This window comes from Lepidochelys kempii, chromosome 3 (assembly GCF_965140265.1).
Source record: "Lepidochelys kempii isolate rLepKem1 chromosome 3, rLepKem1.hap2, whole genome shotgun sequence".
In the NCBI taxonomy this organism is placed as follows: domain Eukaryota; kingdom Metazoa; phylum Chordata; order Testudines; family Cheloniidae; genus Lepidochelys; species Lepidochelys kempii.
The window spans coordinates 86238660-86258493 of NC_133258.1; the positions used below are offsets into that span (position 1 = coordinate 86238660).

The 19834-nt window shown below is 42.8% G+C and overlaps 1 protein-coding gene across 1 annotated transcript in view; it reads right to left on the reverse strand.

The window, feature by feature from the left end:
- LAMA4 (laminin subunit alpha 4) overlaps positions 1–19834 on the reverse strand; it is a 158121-nt gene that overhangs the window by 90788 nt on the left and 47499 nt on the right. Inside the window, exons 4-5 of the mRNA XM_073337097.1 lie at positions 12131–12211; positions 6775–6989 (exon numbers count right to left, since the gene is read on the reverse strand). Of these exons, the coding sequence (XP_073193198.1) occupies positions 6775–6989; positions 12131–12211 (296 nt within the window). The remainder of the gene's footprint in view (positions 1–6774; positions 6990–12130; positions 12212–19834) is intronic.

The following is a 19834-nucleotide window of genomic DNA, read 5'->3' on the forward strand; positions in this document are numbered from 1 at the left end:
GCTAATCATTTTACCCACCTCTGAAACTGCATTCATCTGAAGTATGGAAACACTGTAGCTTCTCTTGAACCAACAAGGTTACACAATAGTGTTTAGAGTAGAAAGTGACGAATAAATTATCAGTCGGGGAAATCTAGGTAGACTGAGTTGGAATGTAGCCAGGCCACTAAGAAGAATCCTATTCTCACAGAAACTGCTACTGGATCTTTAATTACTATGGCATCAGTTTTATGTGGTCCCATTGTGCAGGGTGCAGGATAGACATACACAAAGGCATGATTTACAAGCTAATTTTAAATAAGACACAACAGGTGAATTTAACTAACAATAGGAAGACATGGAAAAGGGAAGATGAAAGTAAAAGTAAGAACAACATGGTATTTACATCAACTAGCCATGTGCATAACTAGCTGCATAACATAGCCTATTCCAAGACTGCTGTCTGTATTGCTTCTCACACTGGCTGGTATTACAGACATTGTTCAGAATTAGTGTAGTAACTAGTTGGCCACTTTCCAATGGACTGAGACTCCATGAGACTCCCAGCCTCTGCCAAGCAGAGAAGAAATGTAAGGTCAATATTGGACTTGGGAGTTTTGTGTGGTGCACAACAAATGGTACATTGCATACATACTTAGTTACTTGTCTAGTATAAATGAAATGTTTTTAGTAGCAATGAGTTTATACTGTTGTGAATTGGGTTAAGTTTTGGTTGTTGTTGGTTGAGTTTAAATCTTGTTGATGGATGTGAATGCACCCTTCAATTAAGATAGCTGTAAAAGACAGTTAAGGGGTGACATCTAAATAAGGAGCCCGTGGAGTCTAGTCAGAAGCTAGTTCCAAGTGTGAAGAGGGTTCCTCTGGGTAGTTTCTGACTGGGTGGGTGGGTGGATGGGTGGGGACAAGATAAGCAGGGCACAGACAAGAAGCTGAGAGAGACTCAGAGGCATAACAAGAAAGCTAAACTGCAGCCTGTAATCATGGTGTGACCTTGGAGAAGCGTGGAGAGAAATTCTGAGTCAGCGTGACCCTGTTTGACAAACTAGTTTGTCAGTTTGACCGTGTGCTTGATTGTTTGAAAAGTGTGAATTGGGAGTGCTTTGTTCCAGGTGAGCCTTGAATGGGCCTGACTGTTATAAAAAGCCAGTCAGCTGCAAATCAGCTGAGCGGCAAACAGCAGAGAGGCTAACAGAGGGAGTTTGCCTGGGAGTTCACCGGGGGAGAGCGCACTGAGGCTTACATCTTGCCGGCTTCTCTGAGTAGTTACTACAACTCCTGAGGAAGCTCGTAGAAGGAAGGTAATATGGATGGTGAGCGTTCAGCTGTTGTGACCTGCACAGGATGTGCCATGTTTGTCTTTTTTCCACAGGACAGAATTGACTTTGTCTGTACAAAGTGCAAGCTGGTCTCCATATTGGAAGAGAAGGTTCAAGGTCTGGAGAAACAAGTATCGACCCTGCTTTGCATAAGAGAAACTGAAGATTTCCTGAACAGACGTCAGGATATGCTTCTATGGACACAACGTTCTGAAGATTCAGAGCAGGCTGCGCAGCGGGGACAGAAGGACAGTGAAGAAATTTGGCAGCATGTGACCTCCAGAAGAAGAAAGGGGAGCATCCATGTACCAGCAATGGAGACACAGGTAAGCAACCATTTTCATGTTCTCTCCACAGGTACTAATGCAGAGAGTGGACTAGATGATAGTCTGAGGGAAGTGAACAGAAGGAGACTCCGCCAACTGGAAGGCATGAGATGCACTGTCCTAGGGATGGGGGTTCCACGACCACCGCTCCCAAGGGAAGGAGGCAGGTGGTGGTGGTCGGGGACTCCCTCCTCAGGGGGACTGAGTCATCTATCTGCCGCCCCGACCAGGAAAAACGAGAAGTGTGCTGCTTGCCAGGAGCTAGGATTCACGATATGATGGAGAGACTGCTGAGACTCATCAAGCCCTCGGATCGCTACCCCTTCCTGCTTCTCCACATGGGCACCAATGAAACTGCCAAGAATGACCTTGAGTGGATCACTGCAGATTACGTGGCTCTGGGAAGAAGGATAAAGGAGTTTGAGGTGCAAGTGGTGTTCTCGTCCATCCTCCCTGTGGAAGAAAAAGGCCCGGATAGAGACCGTCGAATCATGGAAGTCAACAAATAGCTACGCAGGTGGTGTCGGAGAGAAGGCGTTGGATTCTTTGACCATGGGATGGTGTTCCAAGAAGGAGGAGTGCTAGGCAGAGACGGGCTCCACCTAACGAAGAGGGGGAAGACCATCTTCGCAAGCAGGCTGGCTAACCTAGTGAGGAGGGCTTTAAACTAGGTTCACCATGGGAAGGAGACCAAAGCCCTGAGGTAAATGGGGAAGTGGATACCGGGAGGAAGCATGAGCAGGAGAATGTGAGGGGGAGGGCTCCTGCCTCATACTGAGAAAGAGAGATGATCAGAGAGTTATCTCAAGTGCCTATACACAAATGTAAGAAGCCTGGGAAACAAGCAGGGAGAACTGGAAGTCCTGGCAGAGTCAAGGAATTATGATGTCTTTGGAATAACAGAGACTGGGTGGGATAACTCACATGACTGGAGTACTGTCATGGATGGATATAAACTGTTCAGAAAGGACAGGCAGGGCAGAAAAGGTGTGGGAGTTGCATTGTATGTAAGAGAGCAGTATGACTGCTCAGAGCTCTAGTATGAAACTCCAGAAAAACCTGAGTGTCTCTGGATTAAGTTTAGAAGTGTGAGCAACAAGGGTGATGTCATGGTGGGAGTCTGCTATAGATCACCGGACTATGGGGATGAGGTGGACGAGGCTTTCTTCCGGCAACTAACAGAAGTTACTAGATCGCCTGATATCTACTGGAAGAGAAATACAGCGGTGCACAGATAATCCAGGAAGTTTTTCAAAAGTGTAGGGGACAATTTCTTGGTGCAAGTGCTGGAGGAACCAACTAGGAGCAGAGCTCTTCTTGACCTGCTGCTCACAAACAGGGAAGAATTAGTAGGGGAAGTAAAAGTGGATGGGAACCTGGGAGGCAGTGACCATGAGATGGTTGAGTTCAGGATCCTGAAACAAGGAAGAAAGGAGAGTAGCAGAACACGGACCCTGGACTACACAAACTACAGAAAAGCAGACTTTGACTCCCTCAGGGAACTGATGGGCAGGATCCCCTGGGAGAATAACATGACGGGGAAAGGAGTCCAGGAGAGATTGCTGAATTTTAAAGAATCCTTATTGAGGTTACAGAGACAAACCATCCCACTATGTAGAAAGAATGGTAAATATGGCAGGTGACCAGCTTGGCTTAACAGTGAAATCCTTGCTGATCTTAACCGCAAAAAAGAAGCTTGCAAGAAGTGGAAAGTTGGACAGATGTCCAGGGAGGAGTATAAAAATATTGCTCGGGCATGCAGAAATAAAATCCCGAAGGCCAAATCACATTTGGAGTTGCAGCTAGCAAGATATGTTAAGAGTAACAAGAAGGGTTTCTTCAGGAATGTTAGCAACAAGAAGAAAGTCAAGGAAAGTGTGGGCCCCTTACTGAATGAGGGAGACAACCTAGTGACAGAGGATGTGGAAAAAACTAATGTACTCAATGCTTTTTTGCCTCTGACTTCACAAACAAGGTCAGCTCCTGTCATAAATATAAAGGGAAGGTTAAACACCTTTAAAATCCCTCCTGGCCAGAGGAAAAACCCTTTCACCTGTAAAGGGTTAAGAAGCTAGGATAACCTCACTGGCACCTGACCAAAATGACCAATGAGGAGACAAGATACTTTCAAAGCTGAGGGGGTGGGGAAACAAAGGGTCTCTCTGTCTGTGTGATGCTCTTGCTGGGAACAGAAAAGGAATGGAGTCTTAGAACTTAGTAAGTAATCTAGCTAGATATGCGTTAGATTCTGTTTTGTTTAAATGGCTGATAAAATAAGCTATGGTGAATGGAATGTGTATTCCTGTTTTTGTGTCTTTTTGTAACTTAAGGGTTTGCCTAGAGGGATTCTCTATGTTTTGAATCTGATTACCCTGTAAGGTATTTGCCATCCTGATTTTACAGAGGTGATTCTTTTACTTTTTTTCTTCAATTAAAATTCTTCTTTTAAGAACCTGATTGCTTTTTCATTATTGTTAAGATCCAAGGGTTTGGGTCTGTGTTCACCTATGCAAGTTGGTGAGGATTTTTATTAAGCCTTCCCCAGGAAAGGGGATGTAGGGTTTGGGAAGATTTTGGGGAAAAGACGTTTCCAAGCATGCTCTTCCTGGTTATACATTTGTTAGATGCTTGGTGGTGGCAGCAATAAAGTCCAAGGGCAAAAGGTAAAATAGTTTGTACCTTGGGGAAGTTTTAACTTAAGCTGGTAAAAATAAGCTTAGGAGGTTTTCATGCAGGTCCCCACATCTGTACCCTAGAGTTCAGAGTGGGGAAGGAACATTGACAGCTCCCATACTACTGCACTGGGTAGCACAGCATGGGGAGGAGGTGACCAGCCCTCTGTGGAGAAAGAAGTGGTTTGGGACTATTTAAAAAAGCTGGATGAGCACAAGTCCATGGGGCCGGATGCGCTGCATCCGAGAGTGCTAAAGGAGTTGGCGGATGTGATTGCAGAGCCATTGGCCATTATCTTTGAAAACTCGTGGTGATCGGGGGAAGTCCCGGATGACTGGAAAAAGGCTAATGTAGTGCCCATCTTTTAAAAAGGGAAGAAGGAGGATCCGGGAAACTACAGACCAGTCAGCCTTACTTCAGTCCCTGGAAAAATCATGAAGCAGGCCCTCAAGGAATCAATTCTGAAGCACTTAGAGGAGAGGAAAGTGATCAGGAACAGTCAATATAGATTCACCAAGGGCAAGTCATGCCTGACTAATCTAATTGCCTTCTATGACGAGATAACTGGCTCTGAGGATGAGGGGAAAGCAGTGGACATGTTATTCCTTGACTTCAGCAAAGCTTTTGACACGGTCTCCCACAGTATTCTTGTCAGCAAGTTAAAGAAGTACGGGCTGGATGAATGGACTATAAGGTGGATAGAAGGCTGGCTAGATCGTTGGGCTCAACGGGTAGTGATCGATGGCTCCATGTGTAGCTGGCAGGCTGTATCAATCGGAGTGCCACAAGGGTCAGTCCTGGGGCCAGTTTTGTTCAATATCTTCATTAATGATCTGGAGGATGGTGTGGATTGCACCCTCAGCAAGTTTGCAGATGACACTAAACTGGGAGGAGAGCTAGATACGCTGGAGGGTAGGGATAGGATACAGAGGGACGTAGACAAATTGGAGGATTGGGCCAAAAGAAATCTGATGATGTTGAACAAGGACAAGTGCAGAGTCCTGCACTTAGGAAGGAAGAATCCCATGCACCGCTACAGACTAGGGACCAAATGGCTCGGCAGCAGTTCTGCAGAACTTAGGGGTTACAGTGGCCAAGAAGCTGGATGGCCAATGGCATTTTGGGCTGTATAAATAGGGTCATTGCCAGCAGATCCAGGGACGTGATCGTTCCCCTCTATTCGACATTGGTGAGGCCTCATCTGGAGTACTGTGTCCAGTTTTGGGCCCCACACTACAAGAAGGATGTGAAAAAGTTGGAAAGTGTTCAGCAGAGGGCAACAAAAATGATTAGGGGACTGGAACACATGACTTATGAGGAGAGGCTGAGGGAACTGGGATTTAGTCTGCAGAAGAGAAGAATGAGGGGGGATTTGATAGCTGCTTTCAACTACCAGAAAGGGGGTTCCAAAGAGGATGGCTCTAGACTGTTCTCAGTGGTAGCAGATGACAGAACAAGGAGTAATGGTCTCAAGTTGCAGTGGGGGAGGTTTAGGTTGGATATTAGGAAAAACTTTTTCACTAGGAGGGTGGTGAAGCACTGGAATGCGTTACCTAGGAAGGTGGTGGAATCTCCTTCCTTAGAAGTTTTTAAGGTCAGGCTTGACAAAGCCCTGGCTGGGATGATTTAGTTGGGGATTGGTCCTGCTTTGAGCAGGGGGTTGGACTAGATGACCTCCTGAGGTCCCTTCCAACCCTGATAGTCTATGATTCTATGTATGCTAAGAAACCCTTCTTTTGTTTTTTTTGCTTCCTCCTGCATTGGGAGAAGGAGGACTGTGTGCATTCCTTGTAAATAAACAAGATTGCATCAAAGAAAATACCAGAATTAGTTGTCAATTTCTATTTCCAATTTTAACAACCTAGAAGGCCCTGAATTTTGATTAGGTGCTCAGGTCAAAATAACTATAGTTAAGACAGTACTGTACTGCCAAAAACTACAGTGAGACATGAGCTTTAGTTTACTGATATGTGGTAATCTGTATTTTCAAGGATACATGTGTGCAGTAGAAAGATGTGTGGGTGTGTCTTTCTATATATGTGACACCAGAGATCTCAAGCACCAGTCCTTTTCTTGTAATATCCATGTAGCCTAGATAGCCTATTCAGATTCTGCAAAATCTAAACTATTATTAAAAAAAATAATAAATTTCTAGCCTTCATGGTTGCAAAGAAAACCTTCTAAATGTGATCAGAGTGTAACGAATATAGAATTGTCTTCCTAAGTGTAAAGAGCTTGAATCAAAGAGTCAACAGGTGTAAATTACCTAGACACTCACTAATCTCATTGGGCATTTAACTCTGAATCCTAATAATGACATTTTAATTACCGGTGATATTACAAAATTGCTGATCTTTTTAGTGGATGAAATGGGGAATGGGGCAAGAGTGAAGCACTATATTTGTACTATACTATACTTTAACTACACGATAGTATATATTACTAACACAATACAATACCTGTACAGTTTTTAGCTGTTCTGGCATCTCCATAATAGCCAGGAGCACATTGTTCACACTTGAACCCTGTTGTATTGCGCAAGCAGTTGCGGCACTGGCCTGTCACTTCATCACAATCCTCGAAGATTAGGTTAGGATCTGAGTTTCCACTGCAGTCACATTTTTTACAAGTGCTTCCAATCAGCAAGGGATTTCCATAGTAACCTGGAGCACACCTGAGAAGAAATCCAAGCCCAAAGATGATTAATAATGATCAATTTCCCCTCTGCTGTATCATTTTTCTGTCCTTATTAGGCCACCAGGAATTGATGGTGACATTCTGCAAGTGCTAGTGAACAAAATTTAAATTATGACAGATGTTTTGTAATCTAATCTAATTATAAATCTATCTAGGGATTTATAGCTCTGTGGCATTGAGGAACAAGTACTGCATCTAGAACACTTCTAGTTCATGATTACTTCAGTCCATATTTTTTTGTCTGTTTCTTTAGCAATGAAAATGTTTGTTACACAGTGCTTTTTGAAAGCATCACAAAACTATCTTGGCAGGTCACTCAGCAATTCTGGTGTTTATTTTATTCACTAACAGCTTCGGACTTCATGAACTATCTTGCATTATATGGGAGACGGGCCGAGGAGGTCAGCTTTCATGTTGCAAAAACAACCCGGGGAAGTCCAGATTCAGAGTCCATTTTATCTCCTCTATCTAAGTTCATAGCAGAAAGGATCTCTGTAAAATGGTTTGGTGTTTGCCAATCTCTATGATGGAGCAACTGGAGTTTTGCAAAACCTCAGTCAGATTTTGATAAAACCTAAACAAGATTTTACTCAAATCCACATTTCATTTTATCAGTATGCTACAAACTTGGGAGATTTGGGCAGATCGTTCTGATTTTGGCCTCTCTCTACATTTGTTTGGTTTGGTTTTTTTTTGTGAAAGAAGAAAGGAGTTCTGATTCCCTTGAGCTTCCTCATCAGTGCTTTGACTATACTCACATCCTAAACTCCCACAATAAAATTGTACATAAAATGAAAAGCATTTCCATATAATTCAAACTGACTTTAAACTGCTTGAATTAATTGCCTTTGTCAGTGAAGTGCATGTCCATGTGCACAAACTACTAGGATAACCTGACAGTAAGAAAAATGGTCTGTCATTTTGGTGACTTAGAGATAAATAATAAAGCCAGGCTCCATGGTTATGTGTCACCGTAGCAGCGATCTGAATTCAGTTGTAATGATATACAGCCTGATTCTTCTCTCATCATCATCAGTTTAGCTCCACTGTTTTCCATGGAGATACTCTCAATTTACACTGGTGTGAGGGCAGAATTAGGCCCATAGTGTCTCATCCACATGGACCCAAGTTTGGAGTGAAAAGAAATTATGTTCAGCTTCAGGAGTTAGGGACAGTATGTCACTTGTGCCACTTCTCTGCATCAAAGCGTGGCAGTAACTGTTTCCGGAGGGAATTTTGCCATGGTATTCACCCTTCTAGTTCAATATTGCAAGCATTATTGTCAAGCACAGGCATTCCACTGGTAAAGATAGCAATGCTGCGATCCAGTCATGCTGAAAGTCTTTTAAAGGCTTTTCACACCCTCAGTTAGTACCAGCTAGTGGAGCTAGCCAATATTTTTCAAATGTCAACAACATTCTGAAGTTTGAAATATAGACAGGAAAAAATTCCTCTAATTTTTTGACCATCAGTAGAACTGGTTGAATTTTTTTGTATTTTCACATTTGTCCTTAAAAAAAAAAAAATCTAGTTAGAGGTTTTTCATGTGGTCACCCATCTACTAGTAAGTGTTGTGTGACTACCAAATCGTTTCATATGGGCCACCGAACAAAACTTCAATAGAAATAACACTTGGACACTGCTAACCTGAGCTAGATTTAAATTAATGGCCTCCAGGTAAAAGACTCTATATGCCATTACCACAGGACATTCCTTATAATGAAGATGAGGTGCTCAGTTTTTCTTCTCTGAAATACACTATTCAGTTGAAGTGCAGCTTCATACATGACAGAAATGTGTACGGCCATGCAGTCTCATTCCCACTCATGTGTTTGTGGGCATGGAGGTAACTGCTGTTTTTTATGACTGTCTGCCTCACTTCTATTAGCCATAGCTTATCAGCTGGAATAGCTGTTTAAAATGGACAGAAACGTTCAGAGCTGAAAATGTGCATGTGTCACTTTCACTTCCCCATGTCACATAACATTGACTTGGATTGCATCCAACTCCTCTGAATGGTTGGCACTGAATGAGAAAAGCAAGGAAACTTGGACAGAAATACACTGCTCCATCTCCTTACTTTATGTCCCAAGGAAAGCTGCAAAGAAAAGGCCTTCTCCATTCCTGTCATGTCCCGATAAATGACTCTTCACTGCTAAATAAAAATATTTTCATTTCCATGTGATTTTTCAACGTCTCATTGTTGAAATAATGAAGTTAACAAATTCTCTCTCTTTTATTTCTTGTGATTTTTATTTCCTGTGATTATTGGTGGGTAAGATGTTAACTTCCCCTCCAGTAACCGTGGCAATGGAACCTTTCCTTTATGTCCACCATGGCACTTTTTCTATAGAGAAGCTTGTAATAATTAGAAAATAACAAAAACTGGATTTCATTTGTTACTGCCATAATGCCTCATTTTTTAAAGCCATGAACAAAAGGATTTCACTCGCTCACAACTTTACACTTGGGGATTGTGAGGTCATTTTCACAATTCCTAGCAAAAATCTCCATGGTTTCCCAACATTACGTGTTGGCAACTAACTGAAGAATAAGTCAGGCAGTTCTGTGCCAAGCCTCCCGAGCAGAACAAGAAAACCTCTCACACAGAAGCCAGAGGAAATGAGGCAGCTTGCTTCCCAGTGCACTGCAAGAGCACACATGCTGTTACATCTCTTCACGTCCTGCCGCTTACTACCCTGAAGTGCCAGTCACATTCCTTAGGCCTGTACAGAGGGGTGGGAACACGGTCTGATTCCACCTTGGCCCTTTTGAGGTCCTGGGCAGTCCCCAGGGAGCAGGAAAGTAGGCAGGGATCAGTACTTGTGCACTTCAGAGTGCAGGGGCTGTAACATGGCTGTTACATAGGAAGGGAGTGAAAATCTTTGTGCTCCACCCCTACTGTACACCATGTCAGGGGCACGCATGACATGGGCCTAAAGTAACATTTACATGTGATCTTGTGGTAATTTAAGGTCAAAAACTGAAAAGTGCCAGATTAGCAACCTTTATCGGTCTTCCATGTCTGCACATGTGGTAGAGTCCAAACAGCCCAGCACTGCCCTGGACATGTATCCCCTCACCAATATAAAGGATCTCCTATGGGAGAGAGTAGGGGCATGCACAGGGTGTGGGGGGGAAGCAGAGGCTCGGGATCCCCCAATAATCAGCAGGGGCACAGAACTCCTCTGGCCCCGGGGCCATAGCAGGTGCTGACAGCTCCTCCAGCCCCCGGGCTTTGTGGGGAGAGTGAGTGAGTGAACTCCTCCAGACCCGGGGCCACAGGGAGGACAGCAAGCTCCTCTGGTCCTGGGGCTGTGGCTGGGGCACAGAACAAGCCCCTCGAAAAGTTTCAAATTTTTATTCCTGCACGCTCCCCGGGGAAAGAGAGAAAGTCACTCTCCACACCAACTGAATCACTAGTCTGACAACTGAGATTACCAATGAAGAATACTAGCTAGTGCTCAGTGAGAGGGTCCTCTTGGAACAGGATGGTGACCACCACCTCATTTCATCCAGGCCCCATATATAGGCATCAGAAGATAAAGACTTTTCATTGCTGCCGACATAGATTGGATTGCAATTAACAGCCTAGAAGAGAAAAGATCCATCCACCATTACTAATCACTTAACCAACTTGCCCTCACTGACTTGGGCTAACTGCTTTCTTCTTCCTTTCTTCTCCTTTGCCTGCTCTTATCTTTTTCCTCTGGTACACGAAAAGCAGGCCAGTGGCTCTTAGAAACCAGATAAAGTAAGTTTACATTCTCCTTTTCTGCCACTCTGAATAGAAATATGTCTGTTACCCTTTCCACAGAACTTCATTCATTTGTAGTCTAGTGTGACATTTTAATAACCAGTGAGAAATCTTACCAAGCTTTTAATTGTCTATATTGTCCTACGTTTGCATATATGACATTCCAGAAGAATAACAGTATATAGTCAGACTGGAAACAAGTTTATTTCATTTTTATGCTCTCCATCTGCAGTAGCTTTACTTGTAAAATTGTAACTGTGGCCACTTTAAAGGTTCAAAAGGTAGTATATTGACACTTTGAGTTACTTGCATTTACAAGAAATTATTTTATTTAGGAGGTAACTGTAACTTTTACTTTGTGACAAAATCTCATTTGTTTCCTTGCTCTTTACACACAACTCTCTCCTTTGGATATTTGGCATTCATTTTTCCCCTCATTCATAGTCCAGTTATGCACTGGTTGCACACAATCTTCCATTGGAGTTAATCGACTGAATTCTCTGTAACACCAGAGATCTTACTGGGTACAAAGGATAGGATGGGGAGCCAGAGCCAGATGAGGCCTCCATATCTTGTGCTACTTAGCCCCGTTGTAAATTAGAGCAACTTTAACTTATATCCTCAATGACCTTATGCAAGTGGCAGCATAAAGGGGTCTCCATTGACTTCAATGGAACGTCACATATTAACGTCACACTTTCACTGTGAATAAGCATAACAGAAGCTGGTACTTCACAAGATTAAATTGTGTTGTATTATATAGCTCTGTTTATTTGTATACATTGTCATTCTTGATATGTAGTAGCAGAAATTGTTTGAGGACATATAGACAATCTGACAATCTGAGAGCTTGACCAGGATTGCTCAATGCACTTTTTATTGAGATGTATCATTTGAAATGTATTCCAAGTTTAAATAATAAATATATATCTGCTTGTTAATAATTTGATCAGATATTATGATTTCTCTCTGGTTCTGAAAAAAATTCACTGGTAGAACTACCATTTTTTTTTTTTTTTTTTAGGAAAGGGGATATAGGAGGCATATTGCTAATTTTAAATTCAGCTGCTAGTTGTATCCAGCATACTACAATTCTGTTCCTTTGAAGAAGCTAGTTTCATGAAGATAAAATGCAATACCTAGACAAAAAATATAAAATGCAGGTCTTTCTCCTGCACCTGTTGAAGTCAGTGGCAAACTTCTATTGGTTTCAGTGCAAGATCAGGCCCTTAGGCAGACAGACATAATATAAATCACTGAATGTCAAGCACAGAAAAATTCTCCCCAGTGTGTGAAACTCTCTTAAGGGCTTTGGAACATTGGCAAACTTGACCAGCCATTCATACTGCTAGTCTGCTTACCTTTCACAGTTGGGTCCTGCATAGTTTTCTTTACAGACACAGCGCACTACCCCACTTTTCCTGTGACAGGAAACTGCAAAACTAGAATTGCATATAAAAAAAGAATCAATCAGGGCAGCCAACACTTATTAATAGCCTAAGTACACATGCTGTATTTTGTGAACATTTATTATTTATATAACCTTTGGGCCAATCCTACTTGGTGCTGAGTGCCCTCAGTTCCTACTGAGGTCAATAGGAGATGAAGGTACACTACACCTGGTCTTTTTATTTTCACCTATAAAAACCATGCATACCTACGGCACTATATAAATTGTAAAAAGATGCAGACTTCCTTCTTGCAGCCTAGCTCAGACACACTTATATGCTTCTATACATATATTATAAATAAGAAACTTGCGTTCTTTCCAGAGTATACAGTGATTCTTATATTTCCTGTGAACTTGTCTCCTCTATTTTATTTCAGAATGTTTAAACTAACATGTTGTTTTTGAAATATGTTGGATCAAGTTCTTTGGGAACTAAAATCTTATATTTAACCATAGGAAAGGTACAATAGGAAAGATACAGTACAGGCAGCGGCAGTGTAAGTTTCCTTACACAATCCCCACAGACTGTCTCAAAGGTGTCCTGTAGGAATCAGAGTAGATCCTCAGATGGTGTAATTTGGAATAGTTCAATTGATTTCCATTGAAGTCAATGGAATGATGATGATTTGCACCAGCCAGGGATCTACTCTACCACCTCCAGGAGATTAGTCTACAAATCTATTCAACCCTTGGCCTCTGCTGAGACTGCCAGCCAGGGTGCCGGTTTGTGCTGCTTGTGGTGGGGGTTCTGTGCTGGGATTTTTAACAGTATGTTATTCTAACATCATAGCTTCCTTTACCCCTTGTGGTCTTTAATTTTCAGAATCAAGTTTCAGTTTCTTAAAATAAACAAATAACCACGTTACAATATGCAAAACAAAAATTATTTGAAATGTAGGTTAGCTCCTAAAAATGACCACAACTTGGTTCGTAAAGACAGGAAAAGTACCAAACCTTGCACAATTGAATCAGGGCGATGTGTCTTAGATACAGTTACAGACAAAAATGGGCACACAATTCTAAAGACATTCTTAGTGAGTTTGGAAAATATGGGGCCAGATTCTCTCCTGCACTGACACCCATTCAGCATGGGCAGGGAGCAAGAAGGTTGTCAGGGAACCAATTACAGCTCCATGATTCTTTAACTGCATGCTCCTTGGTTCTTGGCCTAATCTTATTCTAATTTATCTTAGTTGGCTATTGCCCTCAAAGTACTGTGTGCCAGCTGAGAACTAGCAGAGAGAGCAGAGCACCACAAAGTATACTTTTCCCAACACACTGCCTTTGCCTGGATTAGTGAGTGGTTTGTGTAGGAACTGGCTCTGACAGCTTTATGCCAGTTGAGAGCTCCCCTAGCACAGGGACATTCTCAGTTGGGCATATATGGCCAGATTCCATCCCCGTTGTGTAGCTCAGGCTATACAAAGGGGCCAAAACAGGGGATGAGAATCTGGTCCATGTACTTGTCCCAGGAACAAGCAACAATAAAAGTATATAAATAGTTTCTTCACTGTTTCTGTTCCCACCAGTATTTCAAAGCTAATGTTTTCCAGAGTAAAGTCAACGATCTGTTGGCCTTGTTTGGAGACATTTATACAACCAGACAGAATTTAAAATGAGACTCTCTTGATGAAATTCCCAGATTATCTTCTGTAACATTTTGATGTGAACATGCCAAGAAAATTATAATACTTTGGCAGTTTCCTCTCTTCCGGTATACAGGCTAATTCCTTAAAACATTTGAAGTTATTACTTTGTGGATTTAAGTTATGAAGTATGACCAAAGTCTTCCTGGGTCTTTATATTTCTTTAGGGTTTTTTTTAAAGGTCATAACATTCCCTGAGGTTTAAAACTAAGTAACATCTGCTAGCCTCCATCCAATTTTTCCAAAGAGATGTCATTTCACTTAATGGGAACTATTACAAAAGTTCCCAGGATAGCAGATATGAAGATATTCTGGCCAGACAAAAAACTAAAGCCATACAAATGAATCTCAAGAACAACAGTGGATCTAATGATTCTGTCAGCTTAGAGATTTGGATGCAGAGTTGGTCTGTCTGTTTGAGTGTTATGAATCCATTGGTTATGTTATTTCTAGGGATAAAACTTTTGTTGAAAAATGGAGAAAGCAATATCGTCTGTATATTTCCTCTTTAAAGCCTCGGTAACTTCTTGGTGAAGGCACCTTCTTGTTTTACTATAAATAGAGTAAGAATAAGGTGAAATGATAAAAAAGAAAAAAGGATGTATCTCTCTGAACCCTGTTGTTTGAGCCTGAAGATTACAACATAAATATAATAATTTATTATTTATTGTTTGCATATCAGTAGCTTCTAGAGCGGGGTGGGCAAACTTTTTGGCCCGAGGGCCACATCTAGTTGGGGAAATTGTATGCAGGGCCATGAATGTAGGGCTGGGGCAGGAGGTTGGGGTGCGAGAGGGAGTGTGGGGTGTGGTGTGCAGGAAGGGGCTCAGGGTGGGGGGTTGGGGTTCAGGAGGGGTGTGGGGTGTGGCAGGGGGCTCAGGGCAGGGTGTCAGGGGCTTAAGGCAGGGGTTTGGCGTGCAGGAGGGGGTAAAGAGTGTGGAAGGGAGCTCATGGAAGGGGGTTGGGTGGAGAAGGGGGTGCGGAGTGCAGGAGGGGGCTCAGGGCAGAGGGTTGGGGTGCAGGAGGGGTGTGGCGGGGGCTCAAGGCAGAGGTTAGGGGGCTCAGGGCAGAGGTGTGGGGTGCAGGAGGGGTTCAGGGTGCGGGCTCCAGCCTGGTGCAGCTTACCTCAAGTTGCTCCAGGGTGGCAGCAGTGTGCAGTGTGCTAAGGCAGGCTCCCTGCCTGCTCTGGCCCCACGCCACTCCCAGAAGTGGCCAGTATATCTGGCAGTGGCTCCTGGGGGTGGGGTGAGGCAAGCAGCTCTCCCTGTAGGAACCACCCCTGAAGCTGCGATTCCATGTTCCCGGTCAATGGGAGTTGTGGGGGGCGGTGCCTGCAGGTGAGGGCAGTGCACGGAGCCATCTGCCCCCCCCCCTCCCCCCGGGGCTGCAGGGACGTGGTGCCGGCCGCTTCTGGGAGCCGCACTGGGCCAGGGCAGGCAGGGAGCCAGCCTTAGCCCCACTGCGCCACAGGGCTGGCAATCCTGCATGCCGGATTGAAAGCCCTGAGGGCCGGATCTGGCCCACAGGCCGTAGTTTGCCCTCCCTTGTTCTAGAGGCCTCACCTGAGGTCAGGATCCCTATGTGCTAGGTGTATATACAGACAGTCCTTGCCCATTACAGGCAATCAGCATTTAAACACCAATATGTTGCAAAATGGGCTATGATATTATTACTTTGAGTTCTGGGCTTCGTTTGCTCTAGTAGTCTGAAATAGGAGAGGAGTCAAGGTAGTGGGGACGGGTATGGCAAGACAATAAGGTTTTCATCACCAACAACAGGCAGTAATTTTAGGTGAGTGTCTTTAAACTAGGAATGATTGTTCTTCACTCCCTAAAAATGGTAATTTAGGCTCAGATACAATCCTTTCAGAAAAGCTAATGGGACAATGAACAATAAAGCTGTAGCTGAAAGGAAGGTGTGTTGCCAATTAGGAAAAATATAATATGCTAGTATAAAGGGGAACAAGGGCCAATTAGCCCCTACACAATAAAAGTAACAGGAGCCAAATGTTACATATAACATTCCAGTAGACACAGAAAGCATTTAAATAGACATTTTGATGTAAGACTGGCAGAGATTCCTTTTCTAACAGTATAGTCATTTCTTATTTAGTAAGCATATGGCTTATTTGAGTGGAAATGCAGAATCACTAATAATTAGAGCTCAACAGGAATTTTCTGATTAAAGGCTTTTTCATCAGAAAATGTCAATTTGTTGAAACCAAAAAAAACATTTCATGGGAATATATTGTTTTCAATGGAAAAAAGTTTCTCGGGTCCAAGATGGAGTTTCAGAGAAAGACCCAAATAGTCTGGTGGTAAGGCACCCATCTGGGAGGTTCAAGTCCATTCTTTGCCTGATGTGGAGAAAGGACTTGAACGTGGATTTTCCACAGCTCAGGTGAGCTTCCAAACTACTGAGGTGGGTCTCTCTCTCTCTCTCTCTCTCTCTCTCTCTCTCTCTTTAAAAATGTTTGAAAGGTCTCCATTTCATTCAAAATTGGACTGAAAATAAATGGTGAAACTTCATTTTGTGAAATGGAATTCTTGTTTAGTGGCCTGCCGTACTAATAACTGTCAAGATCATAGGGTATGAACATAACAATTCTGAGAGTAAAGTTGCAGAGCAATTTAAATACTTCTGTAACACTGTAATCACTCACACTAAGAAAAACAACTTTTTAGTTTTGTCGTTTAGGTTTGAAGTAGATTTAGGGGTTAGGGTACACTTAAAAAACTTCAGATTTAATTTGGTATTATTTATTAGTAAGTCCTTGTCATATATTATGTGGAAATAGTGTCACAGGTTGTCATAAATATAAAGGGAAGGGTAAACCCCTTTGAAATCCCTCCTGGCCAGGGGAAAGCTCCTCTCACCTGTAAAGGGTTAAGAAGCTAAAGGTAACCTCGCTGGCACCTGACCAAAATGACCAATGAGGAGACAAGATACTTTCAAAAGCTGGGAGGAGGGAGAGAAACAAAGGGTCTGTGTCTGTCTGTAGTCGTTTTGGCCAGGGACAGAACAGGAATGGAGTCTTAGAACTTTTAGTAAGTAATCTAGCTAGGTATGTGTTAGATTATGATTTCTTTAAATGGCTGAGAAAAGAATTGTGCTGAATAGAATAACTATTTCTGTCTGTGTATCTTTTTTGTAACTTAAGGTTTTGCCTAGAGGGGTTCTCTATGTTTTTGAATCTAATTACCCTGTAAGATATCTACCATCCTGATTTTACAGGGGGGATTTCTTTATTTCTATTTACTTCTATTTTTTATTAAAAGTCTTCTTGTAAAACACTGAATGCTTTTTCATTGTTCTCAGATCCAAGGGTTTGGGTCTGTGGTCACCTATGCAAATTGGTGAGGCTTTTTATCCAACATTTCCCAGGAAAGGGGGGGTGCAAGTGTTGGGAGGATTGTTCATTGTTCTTAAGATCCAAGGGTCTGGGTCTATAGTCACCTAGGCAAATTGGTGAGGCTTTTTACCAAACCTTGTCCAGGAAGTGGGGTGCAAGGTTTTGGGAAGTATTTTGGGGGGAAGGACGCGTCCAAACAGCTCTTCCCCAGTAACCAGTATTAGTTTGGTGGTGGTAGCGGCCAGTCCAAGGATAACGGATGTAATATTTTGTACCTTGGGGAAGTTTTGACCTAAGCTGGTAAAGATAAGCTTAGGAGGTTTTTTCATGCAGGTCCCCACATCTGTACCCTAGAGTTCAGAGTGGGGGAGGAAACCGTGACACAGGTAAAAGCTAAAACAGATTATTATAGTACGTGGGCTTGCTCCTGCTCCCACTGAAGTCAGAGCTAAAACTCCCATTGAATTCAGTGGAAGCAGGACCACCTCTTACAGCTATTAGTAATTTTAAGGTACATAAACTTCAGTAGCAAGACAGCACGAAAATGGGAGGATACTTACAGGCCAGGGATGAAATCCTGGCTCCATTGAAGTTAACAGGAGTTTTGTCATTGATTTTAAAAAGGGACAGAGTTTCATCCAAAGAGCCCAAATGGAAGACACAAGACAGTTACTCATGCAGAAGCGTAGGGCTTGTCTACACAATGAGTTCCTGCTCACCAAGTCAGGGTGTGAATCTGCTCTAGCTTGCCATGTAGTAACTTGCTATGTGGATCCTGCTACAGTGCAGTGAACATTTTGGAATAGGGTTTAGCGTTCTGCTGCTTGAAAGTGTAATATGCCAAGCTGCATTCTGGGACTTTCACTGCACTTCAGCAATGTCTACATGGGTGTTATTGCATGATAAGCTGGTGCACTATAAATTCACTTGCTGTGCAGTAACTTGCCATGTAAACAAGCCATAAATGCCAAGATTCATCCCCTTAGCATAGATACAGGTTTCAGAGTAGCAGCCGTGTTAGTCTGTATTCGCAAAAAGAAAAGGAGTACTTGTGGCACCTTAGAGACGAACCAATTTATTTGAGCATAAGATTTCGTGAGCTACAGCTCACTTCATCGGATGCATAAAGTGGAAAACAGTGAGGAGATTTATATACACAGAGACCATGAAAAAATATACATTGTAAGGAGAGTGATCACTTAAGATGAGCTATTACCAGCAGGAGAGTGGGGTGGGGGGAGAGAAAACCTTTTGAAGTGATAATCAAGGTGGGCCATTTCCAGCACATTTCCAGGAGTTAACAAGAACATCTGAGGAACAGTGGGGGAAGGGGGGGAGGAATAAACAAGGGGAAATAGTTTTACTTAGTATAATGACTCAACCACTCCCAGGCTCTATTCAAGCCTAAGTTAATTGTATCCAATTTGCAAATTAAGGTTGAAGGTGAGGGCTAGCCCCCAACTAAAACCTCTCCAATGCATTATCAAGGATCTACATCCTATCCTGAAGGACGACCCATCACTCTCACAAATCTTGGGAGACAGGCCAGTCCTTGCCTACAGACAGCCCCCCAACCTGAAGCAAATACTCACCAGCAACCACACACCACACAACAGAACCACTAACCCAGGAACCTATCCTTGCAACAAAGCCCGTTGCCAACTGTGCCCACATATCTATTCAAGGGACACCATCATAGGGCCTAATCACATCAGCCACACTATCAGAGGCTCGTTCACCTGCACATCTACCAATGTGATATATGCCATCATGTGCCAGCAATGCCCTTCTGCCATGTACATTGGTCAAACTGGACAGTCTCTACGTAAAAGAATACATGGACATAGATCAGATGTGAAGAATTATAACGTTCATAAACCAGTCGGAGAACACTTCAATCTCTCTGGTCACTAGATTTCTGATCTAAAAGTGACTATTCTTCAACAAAAAAAACTTCGAAAACAGATTCCAACGAGAGACTGCTGAATTGGAATTAATTTGCAAATTGGGTACAATTAACTTAGGCTTGAATAGAGAGACTGGGAGTGGTTGAGTCATTATATTAAGTAAAACTATTTCCCCTTGTTTATTCCTCCCCCTCCCTCCCCCACTGTTCCTCAGACGTTCTTGTTAACTCCTGGAAACGTGCTGGAAATGGCCCACCTTGATTATTGCTTCAAAAGGTTTTCTTTCCCCCCACCCCACTCTCCTGCTGGTAATAGCTCATCTTAAGTGATCACTCTCCTTACAATGTGTATTTTTTCATGGTCTCTGTGTATAAATCTCCTCACTGTATTTTCCACTTTATGCATCCGATGAAGTGAGCTGTAGCTCACGAAAGCTTATGCTCAAATAAATTGGTTAGTCTCTAAGGTGCCACAAGTACTCCTTTTCTTTAGCATAGATAATATTTCTGATAATCTCATGTTTCTGTATTTCTGAGGTAAATATAATTTACAGCAATGAAAGTAAAGCATGGAATGGAGATAAATTTAGGTTTGAAATAAAGGACTCCCTAGTAAAGAAGGGCAGTTGGGGGAGATTGGGCCAGATCTTCAGCTGGTATAAATCAGTGTAGCTTCAGTGAAGCCAATGGAATTACACTGATTTACTTCAG